General features: G+C 31.7%; 7 protein-coding genes across 18 annotated transcripts in view; 5 read left to right on the top strand and 2 right to left on the bottom strand.

The window, feature by feature from the left end:
• MYPT-75D (Myosin phosphatase targeting subunit 75D) overlaps positions 1-1,931 on the top strand; it is an 8,904-nt gene extending 6,973 nt beyond the window's left edge. For 4 of the 6 annotated variants that reach the window (XM_018519573.1, XM_018519570.1, XM_018519569.1 and 1 more), the window contains exon 9: positions 157-1,931. In XM_018519573.1, the coding sequence (XP_018375075.1) occupies positions 157-479 (323 nt within the window). In that variant the 3' untranslated portion in view covers positions 480-1,931. The remainder of the gene's footprint in view (positions 1-156) is intronic. The other 2 variants (XM_018519574.1, XM_018519572.1) reach the window with 1 other exon arrangement.
• A 2,733-nt stretch (positions 1,932-4,664) lies between these two features.
• MsrA (methionine sulfoxide reductase A) lies at positions 4,665-9,707 on the top strand. 4 transcript variants are annotated; one of them, XM_018519509.1, is made up of 5 exons: positions 4,665-4,880; positions 7,581-7,845; positions 7,943-8,063; positions 8,322-8,458; positions 9,128-9,707. In XM_018519509.1, the coding sequence occupies exons 2-5, from the start codon at positions 7,688-7,690 to the stop codon at positions 9,363-9,365; spliced, it is 654 nt and encodes a 217-aa protein (XP_018375011.1). In that variant the 5' UTR covers positions 4,665-4,880; positions 7,581-7,687; the 3' UTR covers positions 9,366-9,707. The 4 variants fall into 4 exon arrangements, with proteins under 4 accessions (XP_018375011.1, XP_018375009.1, XP_018375010.1 ...); XM_018519507.1 differs by having other exon boundaries at positions 4,666-4,880; positions 7,687-7,845; XM_018519508.1 differs by having other exon boundaries at positions 4,666-4,880; positions 7,684-7,845.
• A 1,488-nt stretch (positions 9,708-11,195) lies between these two features.
• Positions 11,196-12,407, top strand: LOC108768862 (cytochrome c oxidase subunit 5B, mitochondrial). Its single transcript, XM_018519510.1, has 3 exons — positions 11,196-11,375; positions 11,578-11,648; positions 12,024-12,407. Exons 1-3 carry the CDS (start codon positions 11,291-11,293, stop codon positions 12,228-12,230), a joined length of 363 nt encoding a protein of 120 aa, XP_018375012.1. The 5' UTR covers positions 11,196-11,290; the 3' UTR covers positions 12,231-12,407.
• A 74-nt stretch (positions 12,408-12,481) lies between these two features.
• Positions 12,482-14,587, bottom strand: uri (unconventional prefoldin RPB5 interactor). Its single transcript, XM_018519501.1, has 6 exons — positions 14,396-14,587; positions 14,033-14,282; positions 13,809-13,955; positions 13,589-13,736; positions 12,807-13,512; positions 12,482-12,734 (listed from the first exon to the last, which is right to left on the bottom strand). The coding sequence occupies exons 1-6, from the start codon at positions 14,480-14,482 to the stop codon at positions 12,621-12,623; spliced, it is 1,452 nt and encodes a 483-aa protein (XP_018375003.1). The 5' UTR covers positions 14,483-14,587; the 3' UTR covers positions 12,482-12,620.
• A 785-nt stretch (positions 14,588-15,372) lies between these two features.
• On the bottom strand, positions 15,373-18,102 carry LOC108768856 (beta-catenin-like protein 1). Of its 2 annotated transcripts, XM_018519500.1 has the most exons (10): positions 18,015-18,102; positions 17,895-17,958; positions 17,324-17,703; positions 16,910-17,241; positions 16,592-16,815; positions 16,332-16,514; positions 16,119-16,266; positions 15,854-16,020; positions 15,579-15,762; positions 15,373-15,498 (listed from the first exon to the last, which is right to left on the bottom strand). In XM_018519500.1, the coding sequence occupies exons 2-10, from the start codon at positions 17,922-17,924 to the stop codon at positions 15,410-15,412; spliced, it is 1,737 nt and encodes a 578-aa protein (XP_018375002.1). In that variant the 5' UTR covers positions 17,925-17,958; positions 18,015-18,102; the 3' UTR covers positions 15,373-15,409. The 2 variants fall into 2 exon arrangements, with proteins under 2 accessions (XP_018375002.1, XP_018375001.1); XM_018519499.1 differs by having other exon boundaries at positions 17,895-18,102.
• Positions 18,103-18,257: 155 nt separating this feature from the next.
• Positions 18,258-20,110, top strand: LOC108768858 (NADH dehydrogenase [ubiquinone] complex I, assembly factor 7 homolog). The gene is made up of 5 exons (XM_018519502.1): positions 18,258-18,524; positions 18,722-18,829; positions 18,898-19,179; positions 19,412-19,528; positions 19,604-20,110. Exons 1-5 carry the CDS (start codon positions 18,264-18,266, stop codon positions 20,108-20,110), a joined length of 1,275 nt encoding a protein of 424 aa, XP_018375004.1. The 5' UTR covers positions 18,258-18,263.
• On the top strand, positions 19,911-23,234 carry LOC108768859 (F-box/LRR-repeat protein 3). 3 transcript variants are annotated; one of them, XM_018519504.1, is made up of 6 exons: positions 19,911-20,023; positions 21,651-21,877; positions 21,984-22,203; positions 22,317-22,559; positions 22,895-23,103; positions 23,139-23,228. In XM_018519504.1, exons 1-5 carry the CDS (start codon positions 19,995-19,997, stop codon positions 23,064-23,066), a joined length of 891 nt encoding a protein of 296 aa, XP_018375006.1. In that variant the 5' UTR covers positions 19,911-19,994; the 3' UTR covers positions 23,067-23,103; positions 23,139-23,228. The 3 variants fall into 3 exon arrangements, with proteins under 3 accessions (XP_018375006.1, XP_018375005.1, XP_018375007.1); XM_018519503.1 differs by having other exon boundaries at positions 22,895-23,234; XM_018519505.1 differs by lacking the exon at positions 19,911-20,023 and adding an exon at positions 20,918-21,304 and having other exon boundaries at positions 22,895-23,234.
• The last annotated feature ends 319 nt before the right edge of the window (positions 23,235-23,553 follow it).

Raw genomic sequence — 23,553 nt, 5'->3', positions numbered from 1 at the left:
TTTTTCCCCCCCCCCCCCCTTTTTTTTTAATTGTAATCAGTGCGCATAGAAAGTGGGGTTGAGGTGGAGGGGCGAAAAAGTGGCGATCGCGTCGATCGAAAAGTCGGCACGCTTGACGAGGAAGTAGCACATTGGATTTACGTGTTTGCCTGACAGCAGTGACAGGATCTGACCCACTGGTCGGCAGCCAGCAGCAGTCGCCGATTTACTCTACGGACGCCGACACCAACGGCAAGATCAACATACACGTGTCCGTTGTTTTCGTGAAATCCTTGTCGGATCTGAAGAAGAAACGAGCGCAGAATCGGCATATATCCGGCGGCTCTGTAGACGCGAATGGGAACGGCATCCCGATGCCGGTCTCGTCCATCTCCAATTCCGATCTCAGCACTGACGATTACACCCAGCGCTTCACTGGAAACACCAGTGAGATCGTGAGCGATAATCACTCGGAGAAGAGCTGCTGCACTGTCATGTAATGCGCTAATTATGTAATTTCGTTTTCCTTGTCCTTGCCCACTGTTGTCTACGATGTCATCGGAGCTCACTGAAATCTTTCACACACGAACATATTCCCGCAATTATCTTCCAGTATTTTTTTGAAGACTCAACGCTGCGTTCTTGTACATAATTGTTCGAGTTGCGCGTTTAATCCGAGCCCGAGGGTCGTGATATTTTTTATTAGATATATATATATTTTCGTAGAACATATAGTTCGTAGAACATTATGTACATCACAGATAATATCCGTGGGAAGGCGTACTGACAGCGTTAAAATCAAAACAACTGTCGGTTTTGATGTCGCGCGAACGTGTACTTAAATCGTGACGAAACGTTTTTCTACGATTGTTACGAATTGAATCGCAGCGTTTGAACAAGCTCGGTATCAAGAACACCTTGTTACGATGACTAGAACGTGTACTTACATTTGTAGAAATATAATTGCGTTTTTAAATTGTTTACAATTATGTAGCGCCTAAAGCGTTCAAGTATTGTACAGACTTTTACTTTATTTATTGTTATATTAAAGGAAATGTATAGACTATACTATAAAGATAAGAGATGAGTGTCACAATTCGTAGATATTATCACATAGATTCGAATTTTTCTAGTATCTTCGCAGACAGGTATAAGACTATCAAACATCTTCCAATATTTTTTATGAGACTCTAGGCTGTAAGAATTGAGTAGAAACTGTTTTTTATATCGATTTAAATATTATTTGTAAATTTTGATATGTAATATTTATCTGTCTATTACAACTTTAGATCCTTCACTTGAATTCCTTGTTCCATATATAGCAATCGCTATATATTGCTGATTTACAATTTTGCACCTGTGTTGCGTCTTTGGCAACGCGTAAGACGTTCGATTTTAATTCAATAATGCGTGCTGGAGATATTCCAGATACAAATATGTAAACTTTACTTTTTTTTTTTTTTTTTTTTTTTTTTGAAGTAAAGTTTATGCATCCCCGTGTGATGAGGGAGAAATTTAGTAAATCAAAACGGTAAAGAATTTTATTCGAAATCACGCATGTGTACGGGACCGTATGTAAAACAATAATCTCCTGCCGAACGGTCGTACTTTTTGTACACTTTTATGTTAAACCGCATCCAAATTAGAAATACAAAAAGGGATCTTTGAAGGAAGTAAATAGTACAAATAAAAGCTCATACATTCCTTCCGTGATGCATAATAAACGTTGCCAAACTTTGTGCGACTTCCGGCCTTACGATGACTGTCGCGTGACTCGTTTTGCGTCTTGCAATTGCGTTAATCATGGAATTTCTAATAATAATCGTCGCTGATTATTCCAATTAACAGTACGTAGCACACGTGCGATTGTTCATGCATGATTTGATTGAGAATGTCTATGGCGGAAGTTGATTTCAATGGCTGTATTTGAAATGAATTTATGTGACGTCTATCACCTGTTTATATTGTATTGTAATATAGTAAAATTATATAAAAATAAAATTACTGTGTATGTTATCTTTTATACTTTATACACTTAACATATCTTATATTATATATATATATATATATATTATATTTATATGATATATATATATATCATATAAATATTAACTTACTTTTTAGTACATTATGGTGTGATTTAGAAAGCGCGAATTAGAAAGGCAACAAGCTGTTCAGTATAAAGCTGATAAAACATTTGCGAGTTTATTTAATATTTATTACGATCATTCACACACACACACACACACACACACAAGGAGATTTTACTGAAATCTATTTTTATCACGCGTACGACAATTTGTGTATTGAAGATGAAATTTACATATACATATATATATTCACTATTACATGACGATTACAGCATGTAATTATATTCGCCAATTACAGTGATTTGGTTTATTTTAGCCATACTTTCCTTGACTCATTTTACTATTATCAATATAGAACTCCACTTGGGTCGAGATATATAACAGGTCAGGAACTCCAGAGTAACTGATAATGACAGTGATAGTGACACTAACATCTACGATGACTTAGCGGCCACAAGAGAAAGATTACATCAGTCGACTGCCAATTGAGAACTGATTTAATCAACTGTGCATTGCTTGTCTTTTCTGATGCAATCATCACATTTTATTGAACCTTATTAGAGCCACAATTGGCAATAAATAAAGACATGATATTAAATGCTTGAATTTTATTTGATATTATTTGTATCGTTTATATATTAAATTTATTCCTCGGCGTGTTATATTAAATTTAAATCATTCACACATTTTGTCTCTTAAAAATATACCGCTCACAAACGAATGGCAATATTTTGTGATAATTTCACGATATCTTATGGTGCGTTCAAAAAGACGTAATTAGCGCTATTTCTATCATTCTGCCTTTACTGTTTATTAAACGTAAAACAAAGATAGAATGACACTAATAGTGCTAATAGCGTCTTTCCGAACCTTTAATATTGCCAGTCATTGCCATTACTCGAATCTTTCGTAATGCGAGTAACGGCATGAATGACTAGCAATTACTTGCATTGCGAATCTTTTAATTAAATATATTTTCTTTATAAAAATTTCATATATTATTTGTATTTAATAAATACAGCTAATTGTTTCTCTAATTCGATATTTGATACCAAATAATCTTATCGTATAAGTATTAATGTTATTTAAATAGAAAATTATATATCTATACAATATCTATTCTCTCTGCAGGATTCACTGCACAGCGCGATAAAAGACATATAATCTAATACATATTTGTATTAATAATTTCTCGATTTTTATCACTCAAATAATCACACTTAATTAAATATACGATTTATCTCAATCTGTCATATGTGTGTACATTTGTACTTCATATATCATCTGAAGTATTTGATGTCAAGTCAGATCTTTTAAATGATTATCTATTCTGCTTTTTTCTTAATATTTGACGAATTAAATATGATAAGCAAATCACGAGGTCCAAATTTTTTAATTGTCTAAAAATATATATTTGTTATATGTATATTAAGTTTTTGTTATATATTAAGTTTTAATTTGTTCACTTTTATAAGAATTTTACCTTTTTAAATAATAACGTATGAAGAAAGAGAACACGGAATACTTCTTAGAAATCAGTGAGAGATCTGCCGTCCTCGATCAAAAATATGCAACAGTTACGGGGTCATAGCATCAATGGGTAATCGTATTCTAATTCAAACATGACAAATTTACTTCAAACTGTGACCAACTTCTTTTTTTATGTTGAAAGAATGTGCTTCACAATAAAATTTTTATCCTATAAATTTTTATTTATTATAATTTATTTAGTTTTTTATTATTTATACAAATATTTTATAATTTATATTAATTAGCGAATAAATTCCGTGATGAAAAAAATTGTGAATTTACAATTGTAATAATTTTAACCTGTCAGGATATTATAATAATATTTAAATATGTTTCAGTTATTATTTTTATATTGTTATAAGTAAGACTGGAAAAATTCATATAACTGATTATCTTTCTTTGCATAAAAACTTATCTTATTATAATACCAAGATATTTGATTTGGTAATAAGTTTCGCGAGATACGACTTCCTTCCATATCTTCCTTCTAAAATTCATTTAGAATAACTTTGAAGTACATATATTTCGTAACATACTAACAAAATGAAGTAAATCGCTGGCTACAAACTCCAGAATAATGGACAACATTATAATAACGTTTAGAAAAGTTTTTAAAATTTGAATATTATTCAAATGATATTCACATGACAAATTTACTTTTCAAACTGTGACCTACTTCTTTTTTTATTTAATAGAGAAAATGTATAAATTAACATAATACATTTTATAATCAGCCTTTAGTTCAAGTTATAAGGCCAGTTCTTTTTAGTTGAACTTTTTCACCAGTTCATCTTTCTTTCTTTTCTCTTTAGGAGGAAAAAAGAAGAAGAAAGATGAACTGGTACAAAAGTTCAGCTAAAAAGAATAGGCCTACAGTATATTTATAATCGTTTCTAAGTTAACAAGCTTTTGATGTTATTCAAAAATGTAACGTTACACATTTTTTTTGTCAATCCTTTGTTCCGACATACAATGAGAAGAATATGAATCTATTTAGGTCTATTGAAACGCACGAGCGAATCGTACAGTTGTCTTGGCATTTACGAAGTGGGAGCATGAGAAGATGAGAGATGGCGGGGAGAGACAAGCATGCTCGAATAAAAACCGAATGCCGTCTGTAGACACGACAGTCGGTTTTACTCCAGTTACTCGAAGGATTTACTATTCGTTCCAGAAAGAAACATCATCGTGTATAAACCTGCGATCGGCAGTGACTAGATAGATCATCGCCTGAGCGAATCGATCACGAGCATTCCAGTTTGCTGTTTAAGTAAAATTAAGGTATAACGAAATTCTAAAAACAAAATTCTGCTCTATTCCTAAATATTTCTGATTTTCGCGAAATTCCATGTAAACGGTTCAAACAATCGCGTTCGAATGTTTCAAAGCGGGGAATTTTTAAGTGAAGTTCAAATTAACGAACTTGTTTTATTGTATAAAATATAAAATTTTATCAATTTATATGAAGTACTTACGTATTTTTTATTATATTTCCACGAATCTTCTGCGAATAGAAAATAATATTTTCTCGGTACTTCAGCCGGAGTGCAAAACCTCTTTCATGTCGATAAAACCGCAATTAAGTGAAGAAAGATAGGGACGTCGGGATCACAAATTTTGAATAATACGTGTAAATCATAGACAAGGAATTCTGAATCATTTTGAGATTTTAGAATCTTAATTGTGGTTTCGAATTCTCTCGAGCTTCGTCAATAAATCCTTTGCGAAGAATTTGAAGATCAAAGAAGAGCATTGTGTCCGGTCTTAAGTATGATGATTTTACTAACTGGAATCTCAAGACACTATCTGAAATCAAATTTGAAAGAATCTTAAGTAATAAGCTCGTTTAAAAGAATAAATAGTTAATAATATTCATTACTATATGTGTTGTACATAGCATGTGCTCACAATGTCAGAACTCGGATGTATACAAACAATTTAAGTAAAGATAGGGTGACCAGATGCAATGCACGTGACTTAGGACATCCATCGTGGAAAAGTAATACAAAAGTAGTACACTATCATTCTTTCACGAAACCAACGAATACTAAAAAAAATAAAGGAAACGAAGAATAAAATAGAAACAGACATTGTTTAATTTGAGACCTGCATTATTTTGTATTTTTTTTAAATTTCTTTTAAATGCATATAGACAAACAAAACAACGTTATGTAAAAAATTTCTAAACTTAAAATGAGATAGATAAAAGAAAAACGAAGATGCTGAGTGCAAAAAGTACAAGCAATGCGAATAAACCTAATGTCTAATTAGCATCTTATGTAAATCAATATGACGATTTTATGCTGTGGATACTTATTGGTTTAGCGGTCTTAATGTCTTACGTACTTGTCCTGTATTATGTGTTAATATATTTAATGTGTAACAGTGTCATAGTGACTTAACAACTTTCAAGATAACTTCCCCTCGTTCGCTCCCAAGTCCCAAAAGCACAAAAAAAGAGTACACATTGAAAATCCGTCCCCGGACGCCCGAATAAAGAGCTCGGAAAAAAGAGTATGGATGGTCAAGTAAAGATAAACAATTAATTAAATTGAAAAAAATCATCTTTCTTGTTTCATCCAAATTTTTTAATTCACATTAAATTTTTGCTGTCAACTTAAACATCTCATAAATATAACACGAAAAAAATTGACAAAATAATTCATAATTTATACCAAAAATTGTATTAATTACAAGATCTTCTTAAATTAACTTCTTTAATTCTACTATGAAGTCTTAATGACAGTATTGATATCGTTATATTATCGTTGAGTAGCAATTATATGGCAAAAAAATTACATAACACGATAATATAATGCTGACACGTCATTACCCAGACAGCACAGAATATTTATGATAAATATTATTTATTAATATTCAATTTTTTAAATGTTGCATAAATATTACATACATATTTTATATAAAGCTTTATTTGAAATATTATTAAAATATAGACTAAATATTTCATGTAATACTTATGGTAAATATAAATAAATATTTTTGACAAGTATTTTTTACTTGGATTATAATATCTCATTAAGTATTTTCATAGCATTTACTATAACATTTACAATAAATATTTCATAATATTTATAATAAATGTTTATAATCTGTGCAATCCTAGATCACAAAAATATTTACAAAATATTTAAAATAAATCTTATAAATATTTATAAATATTTTATAAATATTGTGTGCTGTCTGGGTAGTTGTAAAAATATTGATCTTTCGGAAATATCATTTGTAAAAAATTTCTAAGAGCCAAAGTAATGATTAAATTAATTTATATAACTATCTATTCATTCAAAAGATATTAATTTTTGCTTTGAAAGCTAGGCTAAAACTTTTACAAAAATATTCTTACAAATTAAGTACAATATATTCGATAACAAGTTATTTAAAAGTTTAATAATGGCTTAATCTTAAATTGCTAAAATTGACCTTAAAAATTAAGTGGAATTTAGACGAGTGATAATATCGAAAAAAAATTCGTCGCGGCTTACGTATCAAACATCCAGGTCACGACATCGGAGAGCTTATATGATCCACATTATTATCGATACTCGCTATTTGATCCGCGAATCAATCAATTAATTTAATCAGTCGAGAGCACAGGAAAATTGGTCTTCTCTGACCTTCATTCTTCGCACGTGCACTCGACTCGGTAAACCGTCTCCCTGACGTTTTCGCGCAATCGTAGACATTCAGCACGTGCGCGTCCCCCTCCCTCGCACTCGTCCGCTTGTCCCGCTTGTCCGCTTGTCCGCCACCTCTTGGCGACTCTGGCGCGAGCGCCGCGAGCTTGTCTCTGTTCCGATCCGATATCGCTCGTCCGCGATACCGGTTTAACGCATGCCACTGTGGAAGCATTACAGAGCGTGGCGTCGAGTCCATGAAAGTGGGCGGCGTATCAGACAAAATCGAAATCGTCGAAGATGTTGCGATCACGCCACATGATCACCGTTATGCTACCATGTTTAGTCTGGACCGTTTGCGCGGACAATTGCTCCATTTCATCGTACCAATGTGGCACACACTTCACGTGCCAGAGCATCTTTGAACGTAACAATATTTGTCCGTTCAGTAGAATGCCAGAACAACTGGAGAAGATCAAAGGCAAGCTCGCTACTTTCGGTATGGGCTGCTTCTGGGCGGGGGATTCTCTCTTTGGAGTACTGCCTGGTGTCATCAGAACCTGTGTCGGCTACGCTGGTGGGATCAAGGAGTCTCCGGCATACAAGAACATGTTAATATCCCATTGCTATCATCCAGTCGTCATAATAATATAATTTATTGAAAGGTTCAGAAAATCATTTCTGACATTCTTTACTTCTACTTTGCAGGGGAGACCATACTGAGGTCATCAACATCGAATATGACCCAGAACTAATATCTTACACACATCTACTGAACTTGTTTTGGAACAATCATGAATATAGTCTAACAAAGAAGATTAAAAGACAGGTATGTTGCTTATACACTTTAATTATGTTTGACCACATACAGTAAAAAATAGAATGATTTAAGAGTTATAAATATATAGTTCTAAATTTTGAAGTGTGCCAAGATAGTGCATCCTTTACAGAACAAAGTCTTGATTTGGCAAACTAAATTTATCTATAATTCTTAAATCACTCTATTTTAGTGTGGTAAATAATTAAAAACATCATTCACATGTCATTTGCATACAAACTAAATGCTAAATATTAACTTAATTTGCAGTACATGTCACTGATCTTGTATCACGATGAAGAACAAAGATTACAAGCTGAAAAATCTCGCGAGCAGGAACAGCGGAAGCGTGGAGAAGTCTTTGTCACAGAAATTCAGAAGTCTTCAAAGTTTTATCCAGCCGAAGAGTAAGTGACATTTTCATTTTACTTGTGTCTATATATATATATATATATATATATGTTGTTGCTTTTATTCAATAATTTAATTCTTTTGTACTCTTACTCTATTATTCAACATTACATGCTCTCTAAATTTTTTGGAGTAGAATCGCTAAAGAGTGAAAATTGAGTCAAACTTGAAAAAGAATAGCTCTATTTTCAATCTTTAATAATAAGATTTCACTCTTCAAAGTGAGATTCATTCTAAAAGTTTAGAGAGTCGAGTATTCTGCCAACATTTATATCAACTAATCTAGACTGTTGATAAAATGCATGTTTATATAATCGTTATATGATATGATATAATTACGTAATAATATGACAATAATGTTATAATAATAATATTAAGTTATAAATAGATAATTTGCTAACGATAAATCCAAAATAATTGTAATTTTACAATTTTAAATATATTTCTAATGTAGTAGCATTTAAAAAATATTTTTATTAGATTTCCATAGATAGACACAATAAATTCAGTTGCATATTTTAACAGACAAATAGTATATAATAAAAAAAAGTATATAATAAAATATGTAAATAATATAGAAAAAATAAGATAATATAATTAAACTGCACAAATGTAATAAAAGACGAGACATATCCAATTTAATTAAAACTTACGTATCTTTCTAGTTACCATCAGAAATATCGACTGCAGAATCATCCATGGCTGGTTGAGACATTGGGCTTCAACACACGAGAAATTTTGTGTGAGTCTCCACTAGCAGCCAAGTTGAATGGCTACATCGCAGGAGCTGGTACCCTGGAACAATTTGAAAGAGAGTTACCGAATTTAGGATTAAATGAGAAGTTGGTACAATATTTAACGAAATATATTATTGAGAATCAAGGCAGTGGTTTGTACTGCTAGCAAATCTAGTACAATGGGAAAAATGCAAATATTTTTTACATTAACAAATATATAGGTTGGACATTCTTAAATTCTTCGTAAGAAGAACACACACAGCTCAATATACATATTATATATATTGTATGTGCATACTATATATATTATGTACACTGGATATCACAAATGTCTTAAATATTTATGTACATACTTTGTAATTGTTCATGAATATTTAATACCGCGATTATATTTAATGTCCGCCTAATGTCAGGTGTTCAATTTTAATTTTAATAGCATAATTACTGGGAAGGATTCAACTTTTGCTTGGTATCAACTTTTCTTAACAATTAAACGTCGATTCATTGATAATTTCCAAATTATATAAATTTAATAATATCAAATAGATAAAAGAATCGAATTCTTTAATTAATGTTTTCCCAAAGAGATACCGTGTTTTTATTAGCCAAGAAGAACAATAGTACATATAGTAGCTTTAAAAATATATGATTTATCAAAAGTATATTCACTGAAAATTAAGCTGTCTAGTTAAAGTTAATTGATTATAGGTAAACTGAAGTATACTTTCATCCATTCTGAAAGAACGCGCTCAAAAGCAATTCACGGCTGTGCGTTATTAAAAAATTCAAACCTTTATAATAAAAATATATAATGTTATACAAATGAATGAACCTCAACTTATCTCTTCTTTTCACGGAAAAGAGCCGACTTCAAACTATGTTCCAAAATTTACTGCCAGTACTGAAAAATCTATGATGCACGTAATGTAAACTTCAGATTTTCAATACTGGTAATAAATTTTGGAACAATAACTAATATCAGAAACAGCGTTACCAATACATGTCGAGAACTTGTGCCTTTCTCGCGCGAATTTCAAATTCTACTAGATCTTATTATATGAAAAAAAAAGACTAAAGACTCTTTCACCAACTTCGATTAATTAAATTAATCGATGATCAACTCGCAGAAGTGCTAATAGCACAGTTTAATGTTTCAAAATATCTCTCTCCTCTTCTTTTGAGACAAACTCTGTTTAGTTCTCACATTAGCAATCATGATGATTAAGTCAACCATCGATTAACGTTAATCGGAGTTAATGAAAGAGGTCCTAAGTAAAATTTCTATATGCTGATGTCACTGTAAACATTAAACAAAATATATTTTATATGTATACAATTATATATATATATATAATAAAAATATTCTTTTTTTAAATAAAATCTGTTTTTCCTGTCTTTACTTAAATACGTCGCCTTTTACAATTCGAATTTCTATTTTTTTAGCATCTTCATATATTCTTAACATTTTTGCAGTTTAAATTAAAAAATGTGTAATCACAAGAAAAAAGTAAGTTTGCTCTTAACGAGTTAAAAAAATAGAAATATGTGATTTAATTCAATCAATAATACAAGCAATCTATAAAAAGTCAAAGATATTTACAAACTTTCCTTAATTCGTACAAATTTAGCCGATTCAATTGATTTTTTCAAAATTCTTTATTATTTATATGTTGTATGAATTTTTGAAATGTAATTATGAGACTCGACAGTCATTAAAATAATTTTAATTACATATTTTTGCATTATATGCAATTGATCAACAGAAATAAATTAAACAAAATTTTTTTATAATCGTTTGTATTGTATAAGAAGTTATAAATTATAATTAAAGAAATTCAATAATTATTTAGATAATTTAAATTAAATATATTTTTAGACTGTATAATTATCCAATATATCGGCTAAGTTCATTCATTCGAATTAATCACTTGTCAATTCTGTATACTGCAGCCCGCAGCGCCTCGCTAGCGTCCGTTTAGTAGCCTGGCAGGACGACGATCTGCGCATCGTTCGATCCGCGACTGAAAGACTGACGACTTAACCCAGTCGGGCCGAGACACGGCTAGTGTAGTATCTTCTGTATTCTGAAAAATGGCATGGTTATGCGCTCGTACCGTGCTCCAAACATGTCGACGGCGGATCTCTTATAGCCTCGCGTGCTCCCAAAAGAAAGAATGTAAATATCGCTTCCGAGACGAACCATCGAATCGTCCGTCCCACACAGATTTTTCACGTTTTCACATTATCTACATTACGTAATATTTTTCGCCCATTGATTTTGACTTTCGGTCCACGGCGACGTATTGCGCGTGATGAAGAGAGAGAAAAGAAAATTCGGTCGATTCATACGTATATCTCTGTTTTTCTTTTTTTGACAGTTGCCGATTCGCTCGATCATGCCACAGGTTTGGAGAAGAGAGAAATGCTCGCCTATTTAGCCGGTAACGATGTAAGTTGACATTTTACAGTTTGGCTAGCACGCCTGTGTGGACATTTGCCTATGGCTTTGCTGTGCTAGTGATATAATAATTATATTAACGACATATAATTATATAATGATATAATTATTATTAGCGATATAATAATTATTATGCCACAATATTAATGAAATGTTGTATGTGATAAATTTGGAAAAATAAAGTTCTTGATAAGGCTTTTCAAGTATCAAAGATAAGAAATTAATATTATAATGAGAACATGTTTCTTTCATGATCATTTTTTATAGACTTGTGTATATTTTATCTTAGTATTTTTTTAATAGACATCACTGTGATGAATATCAATATCTTGTTAAAAACATATATGTTAACTTGTATCTTTTTAGGATCCATATAATATGAGTATAAAGCGGCGAGCAGTCAGCACAAAGGAAGATCCTAATATAGTACATAGTGCATTTGAAAGTCGCATAATGGGATGCATCTGTGATGAGGATTCATTACATGTAAACTGGATGTGGTTGCATCAAGGTCCTCCACGGCGTTGTGAATGCGGCCACTGGTTCAAATTGGTCGAGAAGGCACCTATATAATATTCTTAAGGATGTGCGAGATAGTGGATTGTTTTCAACATAGAATTAATGTTATATTAGACAGTAATTATGTCTATTTCATTTACTACCATGTCCTGCCTCCATCCTATTGAAAAAATAAATGGCTCACTTATTGTATGGAAATCGCAGAAATAAATATATTGTAAATATTATGTACATTATCCTGCGTTTTGTTCTTATTAATGTCATTTGAACTCATTACTGAAATTCGAAGCATCACCGTATGTAGGTTATATTGTGATCTTTATAAGGTTGATAATCAAAATAGTTTCTTAAATGACTCATATAATTGGAATATAAATGTAATTTTGGAAAGTTATATATTTATGAAAATAGATTTTTAATTTCAATATATGTGTTTACAAATCATCACTTTCTTCTGGCTCGTTCAAGTTTGAACCTACTCACAATTCTTTTTTCATCTTTCTCTGTCGAAACATTTACAGGTGAAGTTTTACATTCTTGAACTCTCTCTTTGATCATCTACAAAATATGTTTATTAGTATATACAATATTTACGTGATAATATAGTATGATCAAATTATTTGTACCTACAGAATTGTATTTATAACTAACATATTCGTCTTCAGCTTCTGTATCTGTACTATTGCTCTCGTTTAAAGGAGGAGCAACTTCATTGAAAATCATATCATTTGGAGATCTTTTCAAAATCGATTTAGGAGCATTAAACATTTTATAAATATCTACTGGACTTTGTACTTCCATATTATTTGATCTAAGTATATCTGGAGTACGAGATGAATGTGAAAATTCAATCTTAATGGCATCATTTTCATCTTCAGAACTTTCATTACATGTATCATCTTGCTTCAGAGCAGAACAGACTTCTTGAGGTATTGATACTTCATTTGTATTGCTTTCGTCTTCTATGACACATGGCTCAGCAAATGATATTCTCCTTTTATCCTTTGTATTTGTGTCTTTAGACACTTCCTTATGTTCAGGCAAACAATTCTCCTCCCTTAATTTCTCTTGGATAAAATTTGTAGGGGAATGCGACTGTTTATTCTTTATAACACCTGTATCAATGATTTTATCTTGAGCTGTATTAGAATTGCCATTCGACGTGTCATTTGTAGGTCTATCCATTTGGATATCTTTCAGTTTTTTTAATTCTTCTTGAATTTTCTCTGTTGTAATTTGATCAGAATCAGAATCGGATTCATCCTCTTCTGATTCATCATAAACTTCGCCATCTTTCAAGTCATCGCCATAATATGCTTTTCGTTCGATTTCCAATCTGCAATTGTATAAAACAGTAAGCAATAGATTACGATTCTCATTAAAAATAAGTTTTAATTGTAAAACTGAGTAACCTGTAAATTTCATCTTCTAATTCTTCTTCCATCTCCAATTCGCTGAGTCTTTTAAAAAGATCTTCCTCAGTACAAATGTTAGTCTTTTCTTTTTCCTTCAACTTTGCTAGTTTCTGACGATGCTCCTTCTCACGTTGTCTATGTTGCACTGCAAAAGAACATTTTAATTTCAATGTCTAGCATAATGTAAATAAAAACGTACGACAAATTTTCTGTATACCTTTCCACTCATCAAGCTCATCCTCGGTCCAATGTTCGACTATATCTTTTCTGTCCCTGCCAAAAACATCATGTTCCAATGGAATATATTGTCTCATTTCATACAAGTTTCTTTCGGTTTCTAAACTCTTCAGCATTTCATCCGCCCCTGATAACATAAAAACGTATAACAGTCGTAAAATCTAATAAAATGTTTTTCTTCAAGGATATATGTAATATTTATACATGCTATTCTTCTATTGCATAATGCAATTGCTTGTGATGCACTATACTTGACAAAATAGCCCTCTCCCAAATAAACCAAGATTTCATTAGTATGAGTTAATTTTCCTCTCATAAACGCCAACTTGCCGATGGGTACCATACAATTCTCAGAAAGTGATAATGGGTATGCTTCAAGTCCCTCTATTACTTTTTTGTGCCCCTTTTTATAATCTGTTATTGCTTTGGTTCGTTTTTCATTTTGTTCAAGTTTCTGTAATATAAGTTAGTTTACAATTTTTTTAATATAACGAATGTAATATATAATGTAATGTATAAATAAGGAAATCAGTGCATAAAATTTAATTGAGAAGTATAAGTTTATACCTGTACGAGCACATTGTCAAGTATCTGTTGATAACTTTGTATTGCTTGAGGGCCTACTGTTGCATTGTTAGTTATACTACTATCCATATTTTATCTATACGTATATCTCGTTAAAAAAAATTAAATACAGAATAGAATCTATTCATATAATTCTATATGTACGAACAACTTATTTCTCATTTCTCTACTCAAATCGTCACTGGCTTTATATTTTTATTAACCTAACCCATTCTGAAGGTGCCCAACTGTGATTGGTCGATTCCGTTACAACCTTAACTTTCAGAATAACATGACCATTAAACGAATCTAGCAAAATTGAAAAAAATTTTTAAATGAATGTTCGATATTAGAATATTTTTTAAATTTGTTCTTTCACAAAAATAATAATTTTCTTATTTTATACATTTATTATATTAATATTAGAAATAAATTAATATAATATAAAGGGCTACGAACCACTTTAGATGTTAACTGAGAAAAACTTTGTAATAAACAATCAAATTATATACAACAAACTCAAACAGACGTTTCAATCCCTATCGGATCATTATCTCAATGTTAAAATTTAAAATGTTACTAGTAATCTCGCAAGAACGCTCGCAATTAATCAATTATGTAACACGCATGTAATTACTTTGTATGTTCGAATAGGAAAAGATAATAATGATTCCTCGGATTCCAAAAAGTAGTCTCTATATTAATATTATATTTAGCAAATAACATGAAATGGCGATCCTAGGCCTTTTATAAGATATTTTTATAGATAACACAAACCTATGAATGGATTAATCGCAAGTTTTTCATAAAAATAGCTTTCTACTCCATAAATAAAATTCTCCTTAAATAACTCTTAATCAATAGCACATTTTTTACATACTTTGATATTTTATATACTGGAGTTGTACATATATTTATTATGATTATTGTATTGTACATTACATAATAATACAAAGTTATTAAGTCTTATTACATTACTATATATATAACAATATATTTTAATATAGAAAATACATATCAAAATTTATCAATTAATTGCAAGATATGTTGTTGCTCTGCTTCTTTCCATTCTGTGTCACCAGCATCTCCTAAATTACCGGCGTACTCTAGTTTTGAAGTAAAAAATATGAATACATTATTGATATAAATTTGTGATTAAATATGCCGTTAGATATATGTCATTTACCTCTCATGATGTGTCGAATTGTTTTAAGGGATGCTCTTCTCTGCGCCAAGATTCTTGTCACTCGTTGTTTGACTGCAGGCGGACAACCAGTACAAGCTTCCAAAAGTACATAATCTACTAATTGTAATATAAATAACCCGCCATCTAATCTTCTCAAGTAAGACTCTTCTTCGTCTTCATCCTCCTTGTGATAAAAATAAAAAATCGAGAACATAAGTTTTTTAAACTTTTCGCTTTTAGATATGTCTGTTAAATGTTTCTGATTGTGTATGTACCTTTCCATTCTTTTCCACTTCTTCTACCTTTTCAAGATATTTAAAGTGTAATTCCATTAATCTATCAACTTTCTCAAAATCATTCTCCGTAAACTTACTAAGTAATCTTTGACGCTGTTGTCCTTTACAATTCTTCAACATGCTTGCTATGATTGAAATAACATGTTCTGCAAAAGTACTGTTTATTATTTTACTATAAATAATTAAATTCGTCAATTTTTTTAAATAATATTAATATATCGAGACTCTATACATCTTCTAATACCTTCATGTTCTTCTGCAGTAAGCATTTTTTTTCTATTTTTTGTTGGAGTTTTCATAAACAAAGGAAATATAGTTCGCAATCCAAGAATATCTACAAATTTGCTGCAGTTATCTCTTCCATCTGGGCCGTTCATAGCGTGATCTAAAACCTACAACATTTCAATTGTAATAATTTATATAAATCCAAAACAAAACGTGTTGTAAATAAACCCACTTTGAGAGATCCATTTCGTGACATTTTTTTTTCTCGCAACATTAAGTTCATAAGTTGAAGACCTTCACCACGCAGAAATCTATCACGATTTACTGTGGCCATTAGGCTTGAACACAAAACGTTAAATAAATTTTCCATCATCTCTTGTTCCTCTGCAGTTTGTGGATCATGCCTCTTATAATACTGTAAATAATCAGTTTTAAGATAATTCAACTTGATAACATTATGTGCAATGCACAAATTATTAAAAAAATACATACAGCTAATTGTTGTAATAAAACGTCAATTCCATCCAAATCACCTAAAAGAAGTCTATTTTCTGGCGTGTGCTGCAAAAGTATAGATAGAAGTTCACTGGCATAAAGTTTGTTCGCGTCGAAAGGTGTTTTCGTTTTAATTCGGCGCAATAACCATTGCATTAGACCCTGTTTTCCTGCATCTGCACATAGGTCTGGTCTAAATTCCAGCAGGTTTTCAAAAATAGCTAGAAATAAAAAGAAAACCATTGTTGAATTAATTCAATAGAAATAGTTTTGCAGAAACAAAAAACAAACAATATGCATTTATTAAATAATTACCAAGTGTGTTATAGACACCATCACTCTCTTCTTTTACTGTTTCATCGAGTCTCTCAAGATTTTGTACTAGGAGAGCACAAACTTGTTGCTCCAACAAAGCATCAATAAGTGTATCTGCACCTTCTTGACTTTCGTGTAATATGTCTACATCAGTCAATTCCTGCAGAAGATCTACCACACCAACTGCTATGTCAGTATTTTCATGAGACAATAATTCTAATAAAGAAGGCACAGCGCCCAGTTCTACCATTAACTGATACAGATCTGGATTGGTCGCTATGATATGAAGCTCTTGTAGAGTTTCATGCAGTTCTACCTCAGATTCCATAAATCTGTAAAAGTCCAAAGAGATTAAAATTATACTTGAGATTTCCTCCTGACAAATATTTATGTAGCTTCCATCTGTTTGCATACTTTTCTGGTTGATCTGGGAATTTAACTCTCATTTCCTGATTTCTCAGAGCTCTCTTCTCAAACAAAAGAATCATACGTTTAAGCGTTGCTTCGTCCAAAGCTTCGACTTCGGGAGCCTCAGTTTCTACATATTTTAATATATCTTGCTTCTCCTTCTCCGTTAATTGTGGTTCAACTACATCGTTAGTCGACGAAGGCAAAGCAGCTCTGATAGGCGTAGCAGGTTCATCGTTCCTAGACGGTACTACATCGAGTTCCTTGGGTTGTCGTTGACGTGCATGATACGGTGTTTTTATCACTCTCCTTGGCCTTTTTGCATTTTCCCATTCATCCTCATCATCCTCCTCCCCTGCTGTCGGTCGTTTTGGTGTGTTTGGAGGCTATACATATTATCACTATTTAATTACTGTACGTTATTTATAGCAAACGAAAAAGTAAATCACAAAATTAACAAAGAAAATTTTTATAAACCGAAAGTTATGACATATAAGCGAGAAGTTAAATTAAATAATATATATATTGTAGAGATATATAAATATAAATTATACAAATCGCTAATTCGATTACATACCTTATAAGATAACAGTTCTCCGATATCCATTTGTCAAAAATAGATCGCTTAGTTTAAAATTACGCTCAAAAAATGTAAAAAATTTAAATAGAGTAATTTTTATGTCACTTTGATAGTCACACTCAATAATATTAGAGTTCTCTCAATTGTCAATTCTCTTGCAATTTCGCTTTCTGCAGTTATTTCTTGTTTCGTGGAAAAAGGCATAACTTATCCTAACCTGACCTAATCGATCAACCTAACCTATACTGTTTAAGAAATTCGTGATAAATTCATATAAAAAAATTTTCGTATAAAAATCTATTATTGCAATTACATGAATTGTAATTATGCAAATAATTTATGTACATACAGCGCAAGGTATTTAACATGATTGCGTTATCTCGATTAGCGCGAACTTTCTCTCGTTTTTCGCAAATGACATTACGCTCGTCGAGCAGTTTAGAAAAGAAAACGGATCTATATCGTCAATTGTATGCAAAAATATTAGCATGCGGGCCTATAACGCTCGCAGAGTACATGAGGGAGATCTTGATTCATCCCACTGCAGGTTATTATACAACTAGAGATGTTTTCGGGCAAAGAGGCGATTTCACAACTTCTCCAGAAATCAGTCAACTTTTTGGGGAAGTATGTAACTGTTCGAACTGAAAAAGATCTGTATTTATTTATTGTGTCGATGATCTCATAAGAAATTACAAAGTTAGCGTTGCAACGATATCCGTATTGAAATCATTCTATCTCCTCTTTTCTTTTCCTATTTGTATTTCAAAATTACCAAGAAATTATTTCCTAAAAGTAGCTTATACATTAATCATCATTGATAGATTATGGCAATTTGGATAATCAATGAGTGGAGAAAAATTAGTAGAGATTCTATCCAACTTGTGGAATTAGGTCCAGGAAGAGGTACCTTAATCAATGATATCTTAAGGGTATATTTTCAATATGACATTACAAATCTAACACAACTATAAAAGTTACGAGTTGTCTCTTATTTTAGGTGTTCAAAAAATTGAATCTTTCAAATAAAATATCGATTCATCTAATAGAAATCAGTCCCGTTTTGTCTGTAATTCAGGCAGAGAAATTGTGCATCAAAAGTAAAAGTGTTGAGCCAAGAGTCAATGAAGACCAAAAGAATTCTGTTACACATTATAGAGAGGGTGTTACGAGAGACAATGTAAAGATATATTGGTATTATTCCATCAATGATGTTCCTAGAAAGTTTAGTGTATTTATTGCACAAGAGTTCTTTGATGCTCTACCAATACATAAATTCCAGGTATGGAACGTTGATATTAATGTATTATACACATTCTACAATAAGCCATTATAGTAATAAATCAGAAATCAGAAGCTAGATATTCCAATCACAATAGAATATGAGAAGAATAATTGACTATGATTAGTTAATTTCTAGCTTCCGATTTCTGATTTATTACTGATGGCTTATCGTAAAATGTGCGTTAAATGTATAAAGGATAATTTTCACAAAAGTCATCACTTGATTTTAGAAAACTGATAAAGGTTGGAGGGAAATCTTAATAGATATAGTGCAAGACTCAAAGGAAGAAAGATTTCGATATGTACTTTCGCAAATACCAACAGCTGCTTGTAAAGTATACCTATCTGTGAGCATTTATTTGCGTCATTTTCTGTAGCATTTAAGTTTTAGATAATAGAGTAATAAAAGCGATATCTTTTAGCCGCACGAGAAAAGAGATCATGTAGAAATAAGTCCACAGTGCTCTGTGATAATAGATTACATGTCCCAATTTTTGTGGGAACATGGAGGATTTGCACTAGTAATTGATTATGGTCACGAGAGGGAGAAGACCGATACGTTTCGCGCATTTTGCAAGCATAAATTACACGATCCCTTGTTAAATCCTGGAACTGCAGATCTGACTGCGGATGTTGATTTTTTATTATTAAAAGAGATTGCACAGAAAGACGATAGATTAATCACATTTGGTCCAGTGACGCAAAGAAAATTCCTGAAAAGTCTTGGCATCGATTTACGGTTAAAAATGATTTTACAGAATGCTTCTAATAATCAAAAGGAACACATTGAGTCAGGATATCATATGATAACCGATGAAGATAAAATGGGAAATTGTTTTAAGGTACTGTCCCTCTTTCCTTTTGTTTTAAAAAATCATTTAAATAAATGGTCTGTAGCAGGATTCGAAGATAATAAAATAAAATCTTGAACTTTTATTTTCAAAGAAAAAAGAGAATTGTATGTATATTACTGCTAACTATATTTTATTAACTATATAATGACATATGTATATATAATAAGCATATATGTAATTAATACTGTACAGAAAATAAAAATAAGTTTATATGTGAAAATAAAAGCTCTTTATATAAATTTACTTTTAATTATTAAATAAGTCTAACTTTTCCAAACAGAACTATAAATGTTTTTATTATAAAAAATTATATGAGATAGAGTTATTTTTTCCACAAATTTTTATTCGTTACTCTTTTATCTTAAATCTTTACTCTTTAAAGCTGTCTTTCCAATTTCCACTGCTTGGTATTAATAATTCAGCATTTTTATTATATGCAACAATCATATTTTTTACGGTGACTGTAACATATGCTGCGAGTTAATTATACATTGATACTGGGATAGTCTGGCCTCCACGAATGTCAGAAAGACGTGAAGGGGCGCAAACGATCCATACACGTGAGCTTGATAGCACGTGAACGGTTAGTGAAAGGAACGTCACGTGCAAGACGTTAAGAACTAAATAAATAAGTAAACAGTTACCGGTTACTACTTTAAACTCATTAAAAACCAAAATTTTAATCTTTTAATATATTATAATATTTTGCAAGTGATTAATTTCTCTTTTATGTAAGATTTTATTATCTGCAATTAGCACTAAATTCTATAGATAAAAAATATGTAACGAAAATTTTGTTATAATCTTGACTTCAATATTTTCTTGATCAAAGTGTATATAATCACGTTTTTTTTTTAACTATTGGTTGATTAATCGCACAAGTTCGCATCTTGGATCACGCGTTTATCATGCTTTTCCCGTGGAGACCTCGTGTATAAGACATTACATTTTTGCGTAATACACGTGAACAGTGCGCGAAGAACATACGCGAGCCAGCAATCTCGGGAAGTCCTTGACCCTTTTCTTCGCGATTTTACTTTTACTTAACGTACCTCGCGTGCATGCCCTAGTCCCCACTTCCGCAAACTCCTTTCGCTTGTTCCTAACACTCATCTCGGTGAGTTGAAGCAGACCGTTTCACGGAGGACCATGGTTCGCGACAGAACGAAAGAACGTATCTTCAGTTTATTATCGAGAACACTCATTGCGCGAATATTTTTGCGGCGGACTCCAGAGTTCTCTCATCACGACAGAACGTTCGAACCGCGAGTAAGAAAACGCATTCTCTTAGATGGAATTAGTGTATTACCATTGGAAAGCAGATAAGAATATACAGCAACAGTTATAAGTTTAATGTCGGATTCAATGAGATTTCACTGGAAAGAATTAGTTAATGATAGATTATTTCGATTAAGGATATTAAATTCTGGGGATAGTGACTGCAAATAGAAAGTTTAAAATTAAAGAGTAAAAAAGTACAATATATAAGCGTCTCAGAAATCAAATTGCTTAATTCTATACCGTAAAATAAGATGAAAAGATTGAATAAAATACTCATTAATTCCCTGTGAAGTGAAATCCTATATTATTTTAATCGAAATTTTCATTGATTCAGTTTGAAAGAGTGGTATAAAACTAAACATCTCGATTTATTATCGCAAATGTTTGCGGTGACGAGCACAGAGAAGCTCGGGATCAACGATGAGCGTTTCAAATCTGCAGTAATGATCTCTAAGACTAAGAATGTCGAATGCAGAAAAGATTATTGTTGCGGTGATGAAAACGATCCCAAAACATTACATCTTGTGCGAATTAAAGGATTTCCGCGGCTATTGCCCGAAGGTAATTCGAAGACTATATGCTGTCATCGTTAGCAACGAATAAAAGTTAAGTTTGCAGTTTCATAAATTGCACATACATGCGTTAAGGAAGTTCATCGATGTTTTAGGTATCCTCGCTTTGACCAATTATTGTCGATGGCTTCGCGAATTATCTTTATCGTATGCCTTGCTGAGCGATGAGCTGCTCTTAGCATTATGTTCGGTGAAGCAAATCCACTTGGAAACTCTGCGAATAGAAGCATACCCAGAAGCGAAGCCTTTTCCACTTGTTAGCAACAAAGCATGGTCCGCGTTTTCGAATCATTTGCCTGACATAAATCTTGCGCTGTAAGTAAAAACAAACTATATACATCTTGATTAAGAATTATTACTACAATATCCGTCCGATGCGAGTAAAAGTCAAAATAAGCTCTGCAGCTGTATTTTTTATTTTTCATTAGACTATCTTACATGACCGACGACGATAATAAAAAATTACTTTTCACGTCGCACATCCCCGTAACACATTTGTATCTCGGCGACGCAACATCCAAGTCGATGTCACGCATAAGCAAGCAATGTCCACGATTGATAGAATTAGTTATCGCCACATACGAATCCGGTCCGATCGATCGATTCCTGATTTCCATGGCCAAGAGTTGCTCGCACCTTAGTGCCGTCAGTTTGGGCGATTGTGAAATCACGTTTGTACTCATGAATATGCTATATCGCTACTCTAATTCAATATTGAAACATCTTTATTAATTCCAAGATATTGTAAATTTAAATTTTATTTCTTTCATGAAAATACACAATTTGAAAATTAATGAAACTGTTGTCTTCATTTTGTTCATCACTAATGTTTAATTTTAATTATTAACTTGTAGAATTTGTCAAAAAATATCTCAGAATCTCATTAATAATGAATTATTATTAATGGATATTTCAATATTGCAGCAATGATATATATCGAGAAACACACATCACACCTTTTTTCAACAAAATATTAATAAGAAATAATTTTTTTTCCATTTTATAGCTGTTCCGGGTTAGCGAAATTTGTTGCGTTGTGCGCACATCGTCTGCAGGTATTGTACGTTTCGGAAACATCACTGACAGAAGATACGGACTTCGATATCGCTAAAGTGTCGACGAACTTATCCTCGCTCCTTGGTCGGACCTGGGTACCGGAATATGTACCATTGTGGTAATCTCCTGAGAAGTGAAAAAGAGGTTTCAACAAAATTTACAACCGTAACAGGATACATAACGAAATAAAATATTCACGACGTACTTTTCTATTTTTTTCATAAATTACATAACTTACAAAGATTTTTTGCAATGTCGAACAAAAAATTCAACATATTCACTTTTATGTTTATAATGCTTATAATAATTGCAGTAAAAAGCTGTTGAATAGTATTACTAAAAATCTGAAATAGTCTCGATATCCACGTGCAATATTGTTTTATATATTAAATTAGCAGTATATCGCAGAAATTAATTGATCGTTGCTGTTGATACCAAAAAATAGAAACTTTATTAGATTATAATAGTATTTTTTAGATGTAATATATATATAAAATAATGTAACGTTACTAGTACTTGTCTACCATCGTCGCGTATAGTAGACCCGTATAATATTCAATATCCATCATACGTAATATTATGATAATGAGTAACAGTCTGTATATACAT

The sequence above is a fragment of the Trachymyrmex cornetzi genome, unplaced genomic scaffold, assembly GCF_001594075.2.
Source record: "Trachymyrmex cornetzi isolate Tcor2-1 unplaced genomic scaffold, Tcor1.1 scaffold83, whole genome shotgun sequence".
Lineage (NCBI taxonomy): Eukaryota > Metazoa > Arthropoda > Insecta > Hymenoptera > Formicidae > Trachymyrmex > Trachymyrmex cornetzi.
Note: the sequence above shows the minus strand (reverse complement) of the source record. Positions and strands in the feature narration are given on the sequence as shown.